The following is a 21,277-nucleotide window of genomic DNA, read 5'->3' on the forward strand; positions in this document are numbered from 1 at the left end:
CAGGAGCTCGGCAGAGGACGGGACGGAGAGTGTGTCCTGGAAACATCAGCAGGAGATCAGAGGAGAATAAAGACAGCTCACAGTCAGCACCGGGTATAAGATGTTGACTTCTTCCGATCCCCAAAATAACTCTGCCAGCTATCTCCTGGCCTCGGTCACTTTAAAGCTCTAAAACTAGGCCAAGATCTCCAATCTTTACTGTAACAACCAATCTGATGAGTAGAGCTTTAATTTACCACTCGAAAGATGCACAGAGGTGCTGCATTTCCTGTTTCACAACATAATAACAGAAAACACTGCACACTGTCTAGAGTCTGATCATGTGTTAACAATAGAGCCTGACCAAGTTTTAAGACCATTACTGATATTAAAGTTTATCTTATCTTATATTTGGTGACTTAAAAATCTCCTATCAGCTGATGTTTTTTCACCGTTTTAGACACATGAAATGAAACATTTATCAAGCTGGTAAGAGTATTTATTTGAGCATCAGTGTGAATCCCAAAGCAAAAGAACACGTTTGGAGTCCCCAGCCTTAGCTGAGACCACCGTTTCATGCTCTGCTACCTTACAGTTAACCTAAATGAACATTAGCCCGTGCAAATCCTGCTTTTCCTGGGAATATTATTTGTGTCAGTGGTTGATGCTTTTATTATAGAGATACTCTGCAAATGTGACTTTTACAACAGCTAGTGCATAGCTGCCGTTTCACACTGTGTATTTTGTACTTGTTGTTAGATCATCGTTGGAATAAGGTATGCTACAGAGTGAACATCTCAGGTGCAGTGCTGTCTTCGATAGTAAAGTATAGTGTCGAGAAAGACGCCCATATTGCAGCATTCCCAAGGGATCCTCTATATTTATCATCCCCTAGGATTCTCAGACTATTCTCACACTTCCAATTTTAAACTATAAACTCTTGCAAAAAAAAAAAAATAACAAACTGAAACAATTTGAAATAAATGTACTAACATATTTGTGACAAGTATTAAATCATAAGATTAATGGTTCTGTGGGAGCATCTGTGCTCACTAGTTTTCTTTACAGTGTTAAATCCAATAACTTTGTGCTACCTGCAAGCTTATCTGAAACAAACATAAGGTCGTTTGTTAATGTTTGTACTTCTACAAAGAATCTAAAACTGAGTGTAAAGCTACACAGAAGAGCACATTAATCAAACACCAGCCGAGTCTCCTTTTTTTTTCTTAATTTGCCGACTCACAGGATTAACACGGACATGACAAGAGTTGAGTAAATACGTCACAGAGAGTTAATAAATCATAATACAAGCTACAGTCTAAGCACTCTTAGATCAACAATTTCAGTCTAAATATGCATATATGAAATTATTCAGGCATACTCTGAAGCAGATGTAACAGCAATTTATTTCTCCCTAAATGGCACCGCGTCTCCTCCAAGTCAACCACACGGTGAGAATAAGAGTCGCCTGCTCAAACTTGCAGTATCTTATCCATACCCACCACATGCTGCAGCCCTCAATACAACTCTGTTTGGAACAATGTAAAAACATGAAGTGGGAGACTTGTTCCTTTTTCTTTTTTACCCCTTTTTATAGATCAATTTTTAGATGCATAAGAGAGAAGGCCATATGAGTGAGTGAGCTGAATGAAATTAGATTCCTCATAGTTGAAACAGTGCGAAATGGCAGCAAGGACAGCCCCATTATTCAGTCTGTTTTATTACAAGTGATGAAATTCTCCATTTTCTGAAGCCCTATTAACTAAGCACTTATGGAGAAATAGGCAGTATATGTTAATATTCATCAGTCTCTGCTGCGGTTCTTACTGCAACATTCAAATCTCACTGAAACCTCGACAACAAACAAAGAAAACGTCTTCGGTAGCCTTCACTTATCACGAGCCTTCATAGATTATTAATAACACATTCTGTTATGATACTGCTAGTACTGTGTTACTAAAATACATTTTAATTAAGCGTTAAAAAACTAATTGTTGATGAATAAACTCTGGGCAACAGTGATAAAATCATTAATACATCACTTCTGACAGTGTGACAGTTATCTGATGACCACTCAGTGACACTAGCTTGCCACTGCAGCATAGTGAACTACCATTAGCTTCACAGCTATTAATGCTTGTACTAGTATACCGTAGTAGGCAAATCAGCATTAAAAACAATTTGCTTTAAAGGGTTAATCTATTCTACATATGTTTATTAACACATGCAATGGAAATACCCACATACAGTCTAGTAGAAATGTACTTTGAATCGGCTAAAACAGATACTTTTTATACTGACTGCTACAACAGGTCCTGGCAGGAAATAGCTCCTTTTTAAATGGTATAAGTACTCTTGTGTTAACAAAAAGTGACATAAAACAAGTCCTTACAAAGAACACAATAACCTATAATGGCTTTATTTTGCCTGCGACTAATAAAGATGGTGAAGTTCCATTTCAACACCTACATTTACATACTTATGTTTTACCAGAGAGGGAAAAAACTGAACTAATCTCATCAAAATGTTTTTGTCTCTAACACCAGCTGCAATTTCAGTGTCTGATTAATAGGACAAAACAGGATGAAATGTGTGCTTCTTTAACCATCACACTGTCTAAGAATATCATTATGTTGTGGGTCCACTGTCAGACCAGACAGCCTGTCAGCGTACTCTTCCTGTGGCGCTGACTCACTGCAGACTATCATCCTGTCCTCAGGGGATGCTTGCTACAGCCACAGTTAACACGAGATAAGCTTCTTGCCCAGAGGCCATCTGGGCTAATGGAAGGCTTAAATACCTGGAGCGCTGAACTGCCGCACGGAGGTAGCCCTGGTCTTGTCATAGACGCGGCTGAGCCCGCAACCTTTCGGTACACTCCAGGTCGCGGCGTTGGCTCGGCTGTCCCTCTCCTCGGCCGTGTCATAGACATCAACGTGGGGAGCGCGCTCGGTCAGGTTTTTGCTGTAATGGCTCAAACCGTACTGGGAAATCTGGATGGCGTAAAAGTAGCCCTGAGGGCCCCACTGAGTGGACAGAGGCACGCCTGGGTGGAAAGAAAGAAGGAAGAAAAGGAGGATATTAATGTTAAATAAATACTGGAAATAGCCTGATATGCAAGAAGTGCAGTCGCTTTAAAACTGGCTGGAACTTTTATGAAGCACAGCGATGGTTCTTAATCTTGGCTGACATGATAAGCTGGGTTTTCTTTTAAGCTCTTTGCAGTTTATTTCAAGCAGATGTTCTTTTTAAGATGACACTTGTCATAACATTGCCTTACTTTTTTTTTTTTAAACTTTGTTGAAGAATGACTAAATCTGTTAAGTGCAGCATGACACCGAGTTCATAACCACAGTATAAAAAGAAACTGGTCCAAAATTAAATATTAATACAAACACTGTACAAAAGGGTTAGGGTTGTGTATGGGATTTCCTATGCCCCCTGAATGCACCATCGGGGTGCATGTCCGCAACTTTAGTTCAGAGACAAACGACAGCCAAACAACGGACAGTGTGTGCGTTCATAAGACCGTAAGTTAATGTTTTGCTTCACTCAGTTATGTTGGTGTTCAGCCATGAGTGTATTTGATGACTTACCAGCAGTTTCTGCTTCTGTTTAAGTGACGTTATGTACAAGTGGCAGTTCGCTAGCATAACAGATTTGTTTGCTAATTAGCTTCTAGCAGAGAGATTCGTTGTTATCGTGTTGTTGATTCTGTGCTCTGTGTAACAGATGATAAACCGATGTAAAGTTGCCTTCAGTGCATAGTTGTATGCGGTGTGTTAATGCATAATGTCTGACTTTAAGTTTATGTAACCAGGCTGAAGTATAATGTCAGCTTATTTAGCTATATACTGTACTTGAGTACACCTCAGTTGTATCTTTATGTTTATTATGTAATCTGATTCCTAATTGATTGTATTATTATGCTTTGTCTGCAGAAACCACACATACACACACACACACACACACACACACTCTATTTCGCCCAGCTGCGGGCACATTCTCAATTGAAAATACAAAGAATGACAACTTTATTCCTGGACTCTGCCTGTTTGTTCCTCTCACATCTGAACATTTGCAAGTGTCCTGACCCGACACTCTGAAGTGATTGCTGCCAGCTCAGATTTCTTTAACCCTTCTGAACAAACACTATAAATTTTAGAACTTCTCATCTCCTGGAGACTAGAGGCCGACTAGGGCAATAAAAAAAAATACCTTTAGTAAAACAAAAACAAAACAAAAAAATTGTTTAAGAGAAGAAGAAAAAGGTTAGAAAATAAATGCCACCAGCTACAATAAATGATTAGACGGTGCGGTGAAATTCAACCTAATCTATTGCATTTCACTGGAGGCGAGCTTCCATGTTCATGCAGCCAAAAATAGCTCAGCCAGGAGAATCACTCTGATTAACAGATAGCTCATTTTAAGACCTTGTGACAGGGAATGCACACGTGCTACCCAAACCCCATCTTTCTAAGAAGAATGTAATAAACTCAGATTAGGGCTGACAATACGCCGCCTCCTTCTAAACTAATCACCACCGCATACATAGCAAGTCCATTTTAGTATCTCCTGTTGTACAGTGTAGAAGTCCAGCTGCCCGACACCAACTCAGGAAGGAAGCTCAATCTTTTTATGACTGAAATGACTTTTTAGGACCCTGTGCACATAAAACTCAGCTCACAAATAAGAAGGAAAAAAAAAAGAGCAGGCAATTTCAACAGCAGTTAAAAAGACAATGGATGATTATTCACACACGTAGAAAGGAAAGAATCCATTTGCACACATACAGGCACACTCTGGTCAAAGTAGGATCATGCAGCAGTCTTTCAGTTCTTACCCCCATTAAATATACAAAGAAACTAATTATTCTCCTTTTATTCAACACACAATTCTTCCTTTTACTTGGCAGCAAGGAGATTTATCGAAACCTCTCCACCTCGATTGATCCTCCGCACGGGGCTCCCAAACACTGCACCAGGAGTTAATGCAGCAACAAGGACTTATTGATGTTCTATTCAAAAACACAGGTATTAGTAACCAATGGCTGCCCATCCATTACGAAGCACACTCGCAGGGGTCTGACCACATGTTCTGTTTACAGTCTACTTCTGCACGCAGAAAACTTGACACAAATAGCTCTTAAGAGATTAATAGCTTACATTTCACGGGCTGCATGTGCGTAAGTGTGAAGAATTATTTCAGAGAGAATTCTTCTTCTTAACTGCAGACTGGCAGTCACACTGACAGGCAGAAAATGTGGCACAATTTTCAGCTGCTCCCCGCAGTGTTTCCAGCGCAGCCTAGCTGCACACATTCACTCCGATCCACAGAGGATTTTCCACGTGCCTGCACTCATGGTTTCCCTTTCAAAAGTCAACGTGACATAGAAGTGGCCATCAATAAGTTGTGTGAGCAGTCCGTCCTTGCTGCAGCAGGTCAAGCAGAGCTAAAGCTCTTCCGCCAACACCCCCACCCATACCACTCAATTACGTGCTTTGAACCCTGTGAGGCACGCTTAAATTAACAGTTATGCTTTATAACAGCTTTATCACGATGCACTTCATTTTTCTTGTGTTAAAAAGTTCACGCATTAGTGGGTCGCAACATGCACGACTAAAATATTTTTAATAGCTAACATTAATCGGGGGCACATGGCTTCAATAAATACGTGCCATCCGACTGCTCCAATTATCCTCCTCCTCTTAATTTTGGATGGCAGTAAAAACAAGTTAGGAGGCACTGAACAAGTTCATGTGGTGTCTTTGACTCAACGATGTTCTGAACTCTGTTAATAACCTGTCAGGAACTTATTTTAGTGTTTAGATTTCAAGAGACAAGCACAAAGGATGCAGTGATGCCCCAAGAACTGATATTTCACTATACTGTCCATAAATAAGAGCCCAGAAAGACAGCTTGCACGCATTTATACATTCCCACACACACACTTCCATGCCTTAACTCCCTGCCTGGCTTGTTACCGGCATCTCCCTTGACAACTTAAGGAAAATGACTGTCAAAATCCTAACGCTGTGCTACCCACTGCATAACACCAAGTAATCCATATGGAAATGACTGTTAAGCCTCCATATATTTTGCTGACTCCAAAGAGCAGACTTTTCTAGAAAAAGATTGGTCTGTAAATTGCAGTAGGCTCTGAGGCTCGATGCCTACTGGAATTTACACGGAGAGGAAAACTGATACAAATTTTTTTTCTCTCATTTAAAAAAAACCAAACAAAAGCTTTGTTTTTGACCTCTACCAGGTCAGGAATATGTAAGCTCCACTGAGCATTTCTTTAATATTAAACAGTGAACCACCGCCGGTAATTTGTAACTTGCTGTTGTGCTGAACTTAGAGGGATTTCAAGCACTTTTGCAGATTTTAGCTTTGTCTAAATGAAATATTTCTTTTCTAAAACACCTCAGAATAACTCACTGTCAAGACAGCCAAAGTACATTGATGGAGAACATTCAGCATGTAGGAGCTAAAGGTAAAGATGTTTTCCTCAGGAGTTGGTGGTTGCCTAAAGCGGAGCTAAAGAAAATAAATATATCTGAATATTCAAGTGCCTTCTTTCTCAGTTTGTCAAAAATATGATGTCAGTGGGATTTTCATGTTGCTCCTTTTCTGCTGGGAGCTAAAATAAAGTAGAAAACAGTTACTAACAACTTAATAAATGAATGATATATTAAGGTTGTGTTTCTGTGAGGTTTTGTTGCAATTCTACTGTATGATAACTAAAAAAAGACTTAATGCAGCTTTAACTTTTGCATCATGGCTGTGTATTTGAGCTAAATACATCAAGAAGCACTTAAGGGAAATGATTTTCTGTTTATTCACATGGACATTACAATTTCTGCAAGTGTGTATAAGAACCTGCTCTAAATGCAGCATATGCTGTAGGTGGAAGGCCGGTGGATAATTATACAGATCAAAAGAATGACTGTATTTTGATTTAATTTGTCAGGACACAGATCAACTTGTTCAGTCTACTTGACTGAATTATATTATGGCTTCTGTGGACTAACTGTCTGATACATCACACTGGTTTGCACCAATATCCTAGATTCTTTTCAGAGAAAATTCATCCAAGTAGTAGAAGTATCTATTAGTGAGTGTGCGCAGGTGCTAGGTAAAATATATCAAGCGTCACGTACGTATGGGCACAGTGTGCAAGTAATAAAATGGCTGTTTGAAAAGGTCATAAAACGTTTAGATATATATATATATATATATATATATATATATATATATATATATATTAGGGGTGCAACGATACACACAATTCACGGTTCGGTTCGATACTTTGGTGTCACGGTTCGATATTTTTTCGATACAAAAAAATGTTCATGCCTTTTTAATTTGTCATTTATTAAAATTATAAATATATATTATAACTCAAAAATACATATTTTAAATTTAATGTTGTTGAAACAACAAAGTAATAAAATAATTAATCTATCTGATCGAGAAATCACTCATCTTTGGAAAAGAGAGTTTATTACAGAGAAATGGCTCTTTCCAAAATAAAAGCTGTACTATACGCTTCTTCTGGGCTATATTCTCAGCAGCATATTAAACATATCAGGTCCCCATAAGGAGAATCATGTGCTAACGGCTGTCTAAATGACTCGGGTAAAGTTTGTAGCATGCGTGCTTGTTGTTTTTGTCTGCTTCCACTTGTCTTTGTACTAGGATGATGTCGGAGTAAATGTGCAGTCATATTCGTTGTGTTCCCACTAGTGCTGTCAGCGTTAATCTGAAATGACGTTAACGCCACAACACTGCAAATCTCCATTAACCAGCTACCCCTGATCGCCCCGTGCGTGGGGCTGGACGGCGTCAACACGTTAACGAGCTAACTGCGCTAACACACTAGTTCCCACCAATGTAATTGAGCATTGCGTGGCACATCCGACATACTGTTTTACTTTAGTCCATGACGTGCTTACCTTCAGGGTCATACGTCACATGAAAACCAAAATAGTTCCAAACGCCAGATCTGAATGAGGGTGGGGGAGGTTCAATTTGCCATGTTGCAACCAGCTTAGCTTCTGCCTTGCTAGCTTGCGCTGCGCTCAGTGGATCTGCGCTCGACAGTGTAGCCTAGGCGGAGTAGTCGAACGCAGATCCACTGAGCGCTCAACACAGACAGCATCGTCAGAAGAAAAGTTGATAATATAAATTAAAAATTTTGTATTGTTCATACATATGAGTACCGAACCGAAAGCACTGTATCGAACGGTTCAATATAGATACGAGTATCGTTGCACCCCTACTATATATATTTTTTTATTTTTTAAGGGCTCTTTTCTTGTGCATATATTGGAGTGACGTTGGTCTGCACCAAAACAATCAACAATCAGAGGATAGTGGAAGGTGGAAAAAATATACCAGACAAAAATTAGACAGAACGTGATTTAAGGTTGTGTTACTGCAGAGTATTATAACTACAGTGGTGTGAAATTTTTTTGCCCCTGTCCTGATTTCCTAGTATATTGAATATTTGCCACACTTACATGTTTGAGATGATCAAACAAATTTTAATATTAGACATCGATGACAAGAGTAAATACATATTGCAGTTTTTAAATGAAGATTTCATTGATTAAGGGAGAAAAGTTATCCAAACCTATCTGGTCTTGTTTGAAAAAGTAATCCCTCCTCTTGTTAAATCATGAATTAACTCTAATTACCCACATTCTTTGGAAAGCTGAGTTTAGTTTCACTAAAGACACTCAAACCTGATTACTGAAAGACCTGCTGAATCAAGAAATCACTTAAACAGAACCTGTCTGACAAAGTGATGATGGCTAAAAGATCTCCGGAAGCAGCACCTCATGCCGCGATCTAAAGAAACACCTGAGAAACAAAGTCACTGACATCTACCAGTTTGGAAAGGGTTACAAAGTCATTTCTAAGGTTTTGGGACTTCAGTGAACCATGGTGAGAGCCGTTATACACAAATGGAGAAAATCTGAAACAGTGGTGAAACGTCCTAGGAGTGAACAGCCAACCAAAATTACTCAAAGAGGACAATGACAACTCATCCAGGAGGTCACAAAAGACCCCAGAACATCATTAAAGAACCACAGGCTTTCAAATGTCTCAGTTAAGGTCAAAGTTCATGAATCAACAATAAGAAAGAGATTAGGAAAAAGGGCATCCATGGGAGAGTTCAAGGAGAACAAGGCCTGTTTTGCTGCCCCAGGACCAAGTAATGGGAAATGGTACCATGAATTCTGGCTGTCTACCAAATCATCTTGAAGGAGAATATCGGCCATCTGTTTGTGACCAAAACACACCAGTAAAGGCTGAATGGCTTTAGAAAAACTAAATGAATACTTTGGAGCGACCTAGTTAAAGTCCTGACCTGAATCCAATTGAAGTGCTGTGGCACAACCTTAAAAAGGCAGATTATGCTTGAAAACCTTCCAATGTGGGCCAAAATTCCTGTGCAGTGGTCCCTCGCTATAACGCGGTTCACCTTTCGCCATTTCACTGATTTTTTTGGGTGGAATTTTACATGCTTTTTTTCCCTTTCTTACAGCGCTTTGTGTTCTGGGTCTTGAGTGGCTGTAGACCATTGTCAATCAATCGCATGCAGTGTCTTCTGTACAGTACAGAATGAGTTCAGCTTGTCAAATTACATAAATCTTCGGTCACTAGCAGTGTGACTCTGAAGTGCTGTACTGTATGTTTGTAAGTTTTCTCCCCAACAAACAACAAAAGTGTCCTTGGTTTCATTCTATAATACTGGACTTATTTTTCCACGAAGGTTTGAACTTTGAGTTTAAACAAGAGAGAAAAGTGTGAAAATGTTCCTGCCTGTCTGAGAAACGTGTATAAAGTGTGTAGTCCGGTGTTTTACAGCCTTAAAACGTCTATAATAATTGAAAAAAATAAAGTTGGTTACTTCGCTTATTCCACCTATTGCGGGTTATTTTTGGAATGTAACTCCCGCGATAAACGAGGGACCGCTGTACAGCGCTGTAAAAGACTCTTTGCTAGTTATCGCAAATGCTTGATTGCGGTTGTTGCTGCTAAGGGTGGACCAACCAGTCATTAGGTTTAGAAGAAGTCAGTTTTTCACACAGGGCCACGTGGGTTTGTATTTTTTCCCCCTTAATTATAAACACCTTATTTTAAAAACTGCATTTTGTGTTTACTATCTGTAAGCAAGGAAGCCAAAAAGAATTTCCACTTGCATGTCAGGATTTATTGACACACAACATTTAAGCAGTCTCTGTATGCAAGCAAGTAAATGTTCAGTCTTGAGTAAAAAAAAAAAAAACAAAGAAGATCAGTTAATGCCTTTTAAAATACGCCTGCATTCATAGTTGGACTGTAAAATTCACCAGCATATGAAACCGGACGTTTTGTCCCAGATAGTCGTTATCTGTCATTGGATGGTCGCAATTGAAGCCCTGAAACACTGGCTTATGCCCCTTGTGGCTAAATCATGAGAAGATAGCCAATGGGTTTTGTGACTGTGTACTCTGACAAATGCATTACTTATCAATATACTCAGCTGCGTCCTCTTTGTCTTGGGCTGCAGCTGGCGACGGCAGTCAGCCATCTCATCACAAGCTGAGGGTGATGTGCTGATCGCAGTAACATCCTCCGGCACTGCAGTTAATCAGCAGAGCGGGTGGGCCAGGTCATAAAAATTAACATGATTAATAGCATCTGATTAGCAGCAGATGAGTTGTGAGTGAGTGAAATAATACAACATTAATGAGGGGGGGAGGGGGGGGGCGATCTACCTTTCTAAAATGCTTTCAATTTGTTTCCATGCACAAATTAGCAAAAGTCTCCTGCTGTGTTGGCTATTTATATTGCTCATAACCAGTCTTAATTATAAAGTTACTATTCTATAACATAACAAACCTCCTATTGATAAATAACGTTAATGTGTGAGGGTCTGTAAATGAAATTTGTTTTGTGTAGGGTGGTGAGCTCGGTGTGGCAAATCAACCAATGTCCTTTGTAATAATTTGCAGTGACTCTCTCCTCTAAGGCACCAAGAGGACCCAAACCATCAAATAGACCCCACACCATAAGAGAACCACTTTATCCCCTCACGTGCCCCCATGTATGTTTAAGGTCAGGTCAAGTTTCTCCTTTAGTTTTTCCACCCGTCTCACCTTTAAATAGTGGGGAAAAAATTCCAGTCAGTACTCCAGTCACCACAGTCAGTGTGGTGAGCTGCCTCAAATAAATCGATATATGGGAAAGACTAGATTGTGGATGGGCTCATTCACTGGGCCAGATTCTAAAATAAGAATTAAAAAAAAGAAAAAAGGCTAAAATAGGCCACTAAATATACTTGGTCAGGCCTGCCTGAGTAAAATCTCTATGAAAACACTGGTGCTGTTAAATAACCTTTTCATGGTTAACAGGGGTGCACTGAGGAAAAATCTTTCATGACCTTGTTTAAGCCCTGCGGTAAATCTAAATGTGACAGGCTAATTAATGAACGCCTATTTTCACCTGTAAAAATGTTTAGTAGAACACTGATGTTTATTCCTTCACATGTAAAAGCACAAACAGTAAGAAGCCTAGAGCTTCATTAAATGACCTTGGTAAATTGTGTGTGCAGTAAGTATGTGCTTGTCCTGCATATATCAACATACATACATACAGCTGAACAACTAACTTCAGGATTAGACAGATCAGACAGTAGCCAACTAAGTACTGCTTCTATAGGAAATGCTGATCAAATGAAGCTGATTAACTGATCAGCAAATGTGAGCCTTCTTTAAAAAAAAAAAAAAAGTATTTAGGTGGTCAACACAATGCCACAATCTACCCAGGGGTGGATATCCCTTCAAATCTAGTGGACAGTTAGACTGTATAACACTCAGAAAAACTGCAAAAACCCAAAAGCTACAACTCTGACTCTACAGGCCTCAATTAGCATGTTCAAAATGATTCAAAATGATTGCTTCTAAAGGTGGTTTTGCAAGCCACTGAATCATTTTTCCTCTCTTTTTTACATGACTGTATATAGGACACATAACCTGATACTGAATGCGCTGAATTATTTTTAGTACTTAAAAATTGGTTTCTATAACCCCCAGCCAGCATCGGTCAGGCTCTCAAAACAAGTGCTTTGAATGCAACTCACTGTGCTTTGTGGACAAACTGAGAAAATAATAAATTATTTAATTTGATAACTAAAATATTGCTAAGTTGCAGAGCTAATAAAAACAAAAGAGAAATTGCTGAAAACCAAATAAACATAACAGAATTATTGCTTTAAATGTGACCTTCTGACCTACCCAAGCCTTTTAATGTCATTATTCTCTACTGTTTTGCTTGAAGCACAATCTCTTAAAGAGTTTATGAAGAATTTGAAATAAGAATTTAAAATAAGTCCCAATGAAATCGTGATGTAAAAAAATTAAATAAAATAAATTGTGGGGATTCGCAATTTCCATTTCAGCAGCTTCAGCCACAAGTTAAAAAACAAACAAAAAACTAATTTGCTGCTGTGACACTGCTCTCACAGACAGTAGCCATCATTATTCATAAAGCTTACCAGACATTTTGCTACTGAACATTTCCTCCTTACATTTACCCGCCACCACAAGAGCTTTCTTCTCAGATGGGTAAAGGACTCAAAACTGTGAATCCTTTACCTCCTGCTTCTGTCATTTCCAATAAGAACACTGATATGTCTGGATTTATAAGATTATGTTTTGGGGGAAAAACAAACACCATATTCTGTGTTCATAGCCGACACAATCTCCTTTCCCCCTTTTTTGTGCCTGTAGCTATTTGACAAAATAAGAAAGATAATAAATATCTATTTTGTAATTTCAAGCAAGTACAAAGAGCCACTTCTTCAAGCAAGCGAGGAACAGACCTATATTGATGACAAAGTGGTTTCAACTAATAGGCTTTTAAAATGAGCTATTGATCTTTCCTGGCCATTATCTTAAAAGGAACCTTCAAAAGAAAACAGCTTTCAGGACAGACCAGAAGCATAGAGGAACATGGACAGATATGGTCACTTAACAGACCCCCAGCTGCTTGTATCAATACAGACTAATACTGACAATGAGTGACGAAAAGAAACATTTTTAATGGATTCGACACAAATCCTATTTAACAGTGTTGGTGTTAAAGAAAGGCAAAAGATGTTTGGAACCGGGTGGCAGAGAGTGAGAAGGTGCTCTGGAAATCTTTTTGAAATCTGGCCCAGCTTGCTAATCAAGTCTCAGCTCACTTTCTCACAGTTTAAACAGGTGATTTACAATGTGCCATTTTACGGCAATATGCTTAATTAAGCAAATTACACATTTCTCTGAGATGTGTGTTTGGGTTTTTTTTTTTTTAAAGAGTTTTTTGTCTGTTTGATTTTTTTCTTATGAGATGAGCTTCTCATTTTGGCTGCACACATCAGACACTACTTGTGCAAAGCCTTAGTTCAGTAGGATCTCAACAACAGAAAGAACATTAATATTCAGATGCATGAGCACTTCTATTAGGAATTGAAAACCTGAAACCTGCGTGCAATCGAAACCTAAACAAACAAGACTTACCTTCCACTCCGCTGATACACTTGACCCGGTCACGGACCTCCACGTTGTATCCCTCAAACGACATGAAGACTCCATTGGGGTGGTAGGGTTCTCGCTGGGCGTAAACCTTTGAATAGCTGTGCTGAAACTCAAAACGATCGTAGCCATCGTACTGCACTATTTTGCCGTACACTTCAAAGTACTTTTCCACCCAAGAGAAGGGCAGGTAGACTTCTCCCCCCTCTCGCCGGCCTTTGACAGTCGATTCATCATTGATTAAGCAGTCAATTTCTTCATACTTGATCCCCCCGACAACTCCGACAACAGGCGGGGGCTCGGGAGGTTGCGGGGGATGCTGCTGGCTGCTGATGCTAGCATCGCCGATCTGAGAACTCGTGGCCACCGGTGCAGCACGGGGCAGGAAGCGTATGGAGGTGTCACTAGAGCAGCGGTTCCACAGCAACACAGTGATGAGTGTGAAGAGGGCGCAGATAACGATGAGGGTCTTGTAGTTCACCCGAGCAGCCAGGCAGCGCATTATCACAACCTGCCTGTACAGCACAAACAAAAACAACTCATTAGAAGACTCTCATTAGAGTCAGAGTAGCCTGCAAATACATTTATGCTTAACGTCTGCTATTATACACCAGCAGCCTGCTCTTTATGCTCTAGGTTAAAAAGCAACCACCTTGCACACACCTAAAATCTGCCTTTATAATAAAGCAGGACTGCATCAGACATTTTTATAAAAAAGGTGTTTTCATCTGAGCAACTGGAGGAAGAAGGAAAGAAACTATAGTGTGAGTTTGTTTTTCTTTTTGCAAGCATCTGTTTGAAATTTATAGACGGTGAAAAGTTTACCACAAGGATCGCACTGCTGTGTGAGCTTTCTTTTTATCCCGTGGTGCCAAACACATGGCCGCGACATCAGCTGTGTGCAGGAGAAATCTGTAATCCCATACCGCCATCACTGAAACCTTGTTCCTCGTTTACAATCGCTTTAATGGAGAGAGCTGACTAAAGTGGTTACTTAAGTGCATGTGAGTAACATAACTGCTCTGATCTTTTACAATGACTTCAATTTTACAAATGAGTAAAGTCAGCTGATTCACATTAATAGCACTTGCACTGAGTAGATAAATGGAATGAGGTCATTATTGCACTAAAAAAAAGTCAGAACATAACCAAGCTTTATGGTGAATGTCACAGTGTGTAAGTGCCTGGAGAGTGTAAAGTGCTACTGTTCTCCAGTGATTCTCTCACCAGATCATCAAACTCCAGATAAACCTGAGTGAAAGCCGCTTGGAACAATTTTCCCTAAATAGATGACATGTTGTAATTTGTGTCAAACACAGAGTTTTGCCTACTTTTGTCTGGTGAGGAGGCCGTGTTGCCGTGGATGAGTCACGAGCACCTGAAGACAGAGCTGGTGCATTCATGTTGTAATTAAGACTGAACAATGTGAAGAAAAAAATAATTTTGTGTAGTCTAACTGATTTTTATTTTTCCCTTCTCTTTTGCATCGAGTCAATTGTGGTCTTCACTGCAACTCAAACTCCTCTAATCAGGACACCTGCATATGAAGGGGTAGTACAATATGTTGAGCTTTCCATGCAGTAAGAGCCAGCTTAAGTCCACATCACGTCTGAAGTAGCTCGCCTGGCTCAGATCACAGAATCCACCAAGCAGAACCTTTAAATCTAACTAATAATAATGTTATAGCTTTTTAACTCCCACAGTAGCTTACATATATGCTGGGCTACTTCTTGGCCAGCAGCAGTTGCCAAGCAACCAGCAGGGACTCTGGAAAGTTATAGCTCCTGCCCAAGAAACACAGTTACTACAATTACGATTATCTTAAATAAAATTTTATAACCAAACTAAAAATAAATCTTGTATTTTAACTCATTCACTGCCAGCCATTTGAAAATGGCTGGCAGTGAAACACAACAAGACTTGCACCACATTTTTGTCTCACTGCGCAATCCCTTACGTGCGCAAACCCTGCACCTCCTTGCAGGTCTACTTTTACTGCTGGTGGGCTTCAGTTCAACTTACGTTGACTGCCATTGACGTCTATAGACGTCAATGGCAGTCAACGTAAGTTTTTCAATTGACGTCTATAGACGACAATGGCAGTGAATGAGTTAAACTGCAAATTTCTTTAATTTCTAAATATAATTGAACTAGTGAAGAGCAGACGGTCATTGGTAGTGGGTTAGTGCCAGGTGGGAGCTTCTTTTTCTTAAGTCCATCTCATAATGACCTGAGCTGAACTAAACCAAAGTCCTTTAGTAAACACCTCCAGGGACTTATCGAGCTTCAAAGGTCACAGAGTTAAAATAGGCTGTGTAAAGATGCCCCAGAGACAATCCAGCACATAACAGCAGGGTGCAAGATGCTAGCAGGCAAGGCATACATGGAACGCCATAACCAAGTGGCCGGCATAGTGTACAGGAACATCTGTGCCGAGTATAACCTAGAAGTCCCGAGGTCAAAATGGGAGATGCCCCCAAGGGTGGTGGAGAATGACCGAGCTAAGATCCTGTGGGACTTCCAGATACAGACGGACAAAATGGTGGTGGCTAACCAACCGGACATAGTGGTGGTAGACAAACAGAAGAAGACGGCCGTAGTGATCGATGTAGCGGTTCCGAATGACAGCAATATCAGGAAGAAGGAACACGAGAAGCTGGAGAAATACCAAGGGCTCAGAGAAGAGCTCGAGAGGATGTGGAGGGTGAAGGTAACGGTGGTCCCCGTGGTAATCGGAGCACTAGGTGCGGTGACTCCCAAGCTAGGCGAGTGGCTCCAGCAGATCCCGGGAATAACATCGGAGATCTCTGTCCAGAAGAGTGCAGTCCTGGGAACAGCTAAGATACTGCGCAGGACCCTCAAGCTCCCAGGCCTCTGGTAGAGGACCCGAGCTTGAAAGGATAAACCGCCCGCAGGGGCGTGCTGGGTGTTTTTTTTTTTTTTATATATATATATATATATATATATATATATATATATATATATATATATATATATATATATATATATATATATATATATATATATATATATATATATATATATATATATATATATATATATATATATAATATTTTATGGATATATATGGATCTGTAGAATAAACAGTCAAATCTGGTGAAGTCAAAAAGTCTACCCCCCTTGAAGTTACACTTGTACAACAATATTTGCTGCAAAGTTCTCCCACAGATTTCACATCATCACTCTTTGACTGTCATACTTCTCCTTAAACGGTGTCTCTGCCTAAGCAGTGAGTGACCTTTAGGACTGGATAAAGAGCACAGATGTAACAGATGTGACTCTGAATTTATAATGAAACAAAATGAGGACGACACTGCAAAAAACTCTTTTAAAAATCAAAGCCACACCTTTATGATCACTTAACCTCAATACATCAGACATGCACTTCCCATCATGACAATGCTCAACTTCTGCTTAGATAAATACTAGAGGCAAAACAAACCATATCCTCCTGATGCTGGCTTACCATCAGTCGCTGCAGACAAAATTTAATTTAAGGTCATTTTGTTTAATTTTAAAGCATTGCATCCTGCTCAGGCCATATTGCAGGTCCCTTAGAGGTTCTCCTCAATTACCCTTTCAAAAGGTTTAAACCATCTCTCATGTCTTAAATTGACATTTTTGATTCCAGTCTTAAGAGATATTTTCCCCCCTAATTGAATCTACATAAAGGTTACTGTCACTATCATTTATATTCTGTATCAAATTATGTGCTCTGTGCATTTCCACCTTATGGATGTTAAATTTATTACAGTAAACTATCTGGGTGCACTTTGGTTGATATGCTGCTTTTCAGATTTTGAATTAAAAAGCAGCATGCAAATCAGACGTGTTACTTTCTGCATCAGTCTTCTGTTTTCATGTCCTCTGTGTGTCTCTGACATTTTCGCCAAGCAAACAAGAAATCAATACACATCCTTAGGCCTCGCCTCTTCCTCCACACTGATTACAGCTTACTGCTGATAGAATTTACTATTACACTGATGACAGCGCCCCGTCCTCTGATGACAGAGGAGGGAGAAAATCACTATTCGCCAAGTTCATTTCACTATCTCAGCTTAAACTAGCCACAACTGAAGGTCAGCTCAATCAATGGGCATTAATTGGACAAAAGTAATCTTCTGTAGCGTTGCAAAGTCAAATAATCACACTAGTGGCCTCTTAAGAAAGTTAAAGTGTTAGATTACTTGCAACGAAAAAATGCTTTGAAATACAAACACAGAAGGAACGCATGCTGTAGCAGATGAAGCTGCGGCTCCGTGCACGACAGGGGGGAGTATTTTCTCCATTACTGGATGGAAAAAGTTTTCAGCTGGATTTTATGAGAAAGAAAAGACTTTGGTGCATCTCTGCAGCTGGTTACTTACTGCCACACGTTAAAAACCATCACTGATATTTAGAGAAATGACAGCGCGGTACAATGATAAAAGATGAGGCTGATGGGAGCTCTGACAATGTTGAAAATGTGAGGCGGAAAGACTGGGGACTGCACCCTGAAAGATAAGTAGAAACAGCCCTGTCAAGGATTCCAACTATAAATAAAAGGCTCTTTTTATAGTGATTCGTTGCTAGCGTTGAGGCTTGGGCTAAAGGTGGATATACATGGGCTTTAAGTGTGGCAGCATGAGGAGTATCCTAAAACCTCTTGCTCACTTGGTTTACCTAAAGGCATGTCCCATTTCTCAAACGTAATTTACATCTTCACGCTAGAACAGTAGGCACACTGGAAGAGAGGTTAATGTCACGGGTGAGCAAATTACAAGATGCGGTTTGTTTACGGATCACAAACCATGAATGTTCTGTCTGAGGAGATTTCGCACTCTGCCACGTCTTACACCCAAATAAGCATTTGCAACGTTTCTGTAAGGTTGGGACTAGCTGTAGAAAGCCAAAATACCCCTAAAAACTGTAAATAACAGCAGAGATGGAGAAAACCGAGAGACTTAAAAACTGTTTATTCTAAGAAACTGGAAAGCATGCCCTCCTTAGAATGTAAAACTTAATTTCCATCAAATTCTTGGCAATAAATATAAGCAGAAAAATGAGACAGTGTTGAAATTTTATCAGTGAAAGAGTGGTGTAGCACTTGCAACATCAAGCATGTTTAAATCAGAAAGTTAACAGTTTTTAAGAATGGGCATCTGTCTTTTCACAACAGGTGAAACAGGGCACCTTCTGAAGCATGCTCTTACCTGAGCACATCAAAACACCTTATGTAAGACACGCCCATATGTTTTCTCTGTTGTCACCATGATTTTTCTTTTGTCACGATCACGGCAGAAATATAAAATGAGCGCATAATTTACAGACCAAATGTTTACCTTTTGCTTTTCTAGTTAATCTTTAAACAAAGAATCTGTTACTTTGTGTCAGAACACAGGACTGCTTTTTGTCCGAATCCCCACTTAGTCAGAAGAAGCGTTATATTTATTGGAAAACACCGTCCAAATGAAAAATGTGAACTGTCTGTATTACAGTATGTAAACCAAGTTGACACAAAAAAAATTAGTTTGATTTATTGTTCCCTCAACTCCGTTTCCACAAATGAACTTCTTTGCAAATCATCTCTGCCGCTATGTTAATTACAAGACAAAAACAACACTTCGTTATGCAGACACTAGCTGCGTTGTCTCTGGTGTATTTTGACCCAAATTCACTTCTATCTATCAGCAATCTGTTTTCATCAGAAAAAACAAATAAACAAAAGACAGCAGTGTTTTTTTAAAATTATCATTGAAAAGACTTGTGTTTATGTCTTCCATATGAATTAATGTAAATGAATGGCTGCTATGACACAGCAGAACAGGCAGTAGTTGTATGGTATTGACGGGGGACAGCTGAGTGAATTCAGCACTATGAACTCCAGTGATTCGATTTGATGGAGTTTATTTATTTAAGCATTACCTTAAAGATATTAAGATTAAACGGTTAAGAAATCCACATTTGTTACTTAGTGGAGGGCATGGAGGTGGAAGATCAGCAAAAGCCGTTCTGAGGACTTGTTTATACGATACACATCTGTGTAATCCACTGGTTATCAGATAAGCTCCGGAGGTTTTGCATAGATGCACTCCCTTGGGTGACAGTACCGCTGTGATCTGGAAGAAAACTACACTGTACACGACACTAAAACATATCTTTACAACAGGCACATATAGCTGGACAGCAGGTGAAAGACAATCCTGTTGGAGGATAAAAGTCTTCCATGCCTGACAGATTAGGGAGAAAGCCACTGCAAAACAAAAGCAGCTTTTCAGCTTACAGGATCCCAGTGTTCTGGTTATGGAAAATGAGAAGCGACTGTAGGTACAGGTGAAGGCTTTTCTTCTATATTCTATAGTATAATACGATGGCACTAGGAACTTACAACAGTAAATTGTTTTTGAAATTATGTTTTGTATTTTTGCCCACATCAACTCTCATGTCAATCTGTATCCTTCATTCCAACAAGACCAAGAACAAAACCTGTAGTTTTACAAAGTAATTTTCCCTTCACTCGACATGACTAGAAGAATGCTGGAATCACAAACACAGCACCCAATTAATGTACCGACAGCCCCCTGCAATACAAATGTGAGCAAACGTGTGGTAGAGACTGAGCAGTGAATCTGCACAGATGCAACTCTCTGCACTTGAGTGCAAGAATATAATTAACTGAATCCTTTTCGTCTTTTTCTGACAGATGTGTCAAACACGCCGGCTTTTTCCAGTGTCAGGCATTGGCACTTTTATTTTTTAACTTGCAAAGATTGGAGTTTTCTGTTGGTGCCACAAAACCTCAAGAAACCTTACAGAAGTCTCTGATACAATCATTGGCTACTGGTGTTTTTTCACTCTTTCCTATTTTTTTTTTCAAACAGAGTCAAAGACTGACAACCCACACGTTGACAGGTATAATTAATATTATTCAGTTGTTATTGTTAATTACCAGAATATTATAAAAAGCCACTGTATATGCAACTACATGTAAAATCAAAAAGCTGCTGGTAAATCACATCTGACTTTACACCCAACTGAAAACTCCTAAATGATACTGCTGACAGTCGTCACTGTAGTCGGCTGAGAAAACATCTGCTTCACAAACACACAGGTCTAGCAAATTCACAGTCACGAGTCCCTGGGGTCACAGGGCACTCGTATGTCTAACAACACACAGATTCTCTGCTGCTAATGCAGATCAGAGGCTTGAAAATCTACCTTAAAAATCCCCATAAAAATCACATCTCTTGAATGGGGACTTCAATTTAAACTAACTACAAATCTCGGTCCAGGTCTCCAGTGCAGAATGTACAACATTTATACCGAGTGAAAACTGTTGTGGCGTTGGGCTTACAGATGGGTGAATGGAGTTGTTTTTCTTCTCCAGCTCCAGGGGTAACAGTCACAAGCAGTCATCACAGCAATAAAAGCTTGAGTGCTCATGAGATATCCTTGGGGAGCTGTTGGAGCAGAAGCCCAGAATGCGTGAGGTGCAGGTTTTTGTAGCCTCAACTAAACTCCTGGCATTTCACAGCCTTCCTCCAGGGGTAAAGTAAGGCAGGGGTTTGAGACTGCCTGTAAATTATCAGCTTATGCTGAAGCTCTGAGGCATGTTAGCTCCTGCAGAGATGTGATGGAGTTTGTGTATGTGTGTGTGTACACTCTGGATGTGTTTTTAAGCCTGATTATGATAGCGTAGGCAACAGAACAATTCAAGGCAACAACTG

The 21,277-nt window shown here is 39.7% G+C and overlaps 1 protein-coding gene across 1 annotated transcript in view; it reads right to left on the reverse strand.

Annotated features, from left to right (window-relative positions):
- Window positions 1-21,277, reverse strand: part of glceb (glucuronic acid epimerase b) — a 62,926-nt gene that overhangs the window by 9,736 nt on the left and 31,913 nt on the right. The window contains exons 3-4 of the mRNA XM_085405697.1: window positions 13,536-14,065; window positions 2,780-3,025 (exon numbers count right to left, since the gene is read on the reverse strand). Coding sequence (XP_085261823.1) covers window positions 2,780-3,025; window positions 13,536-14,052 — 763 coding nt within the window. The 5' untranslated portion in view covers window positions 14,053-14,065. The remainder of the gene's footprint in view (window positions 1-2,779; window positions 3,026-13,535; window positions 14,066-21,277) is intronic.

The sequence above is a fragment of the Rhamphochromis longiceps genome, linkage group LG1 (assembly GCF_057381845.1).
Source record: "Rhamphochromis longiceps isolate RC_006_pf linkage group LG1, R_longiceps_female_GT1.1, whole genome shotgun sequence".
Classification (NCBI taxonomy): domain Eukaryota; kingdom Metazoa; phylum Chordata; class Actinopteri; order Cichliformes; family Cichlidae; genus Rhamphochromis; species Rhamphochromis longiceps.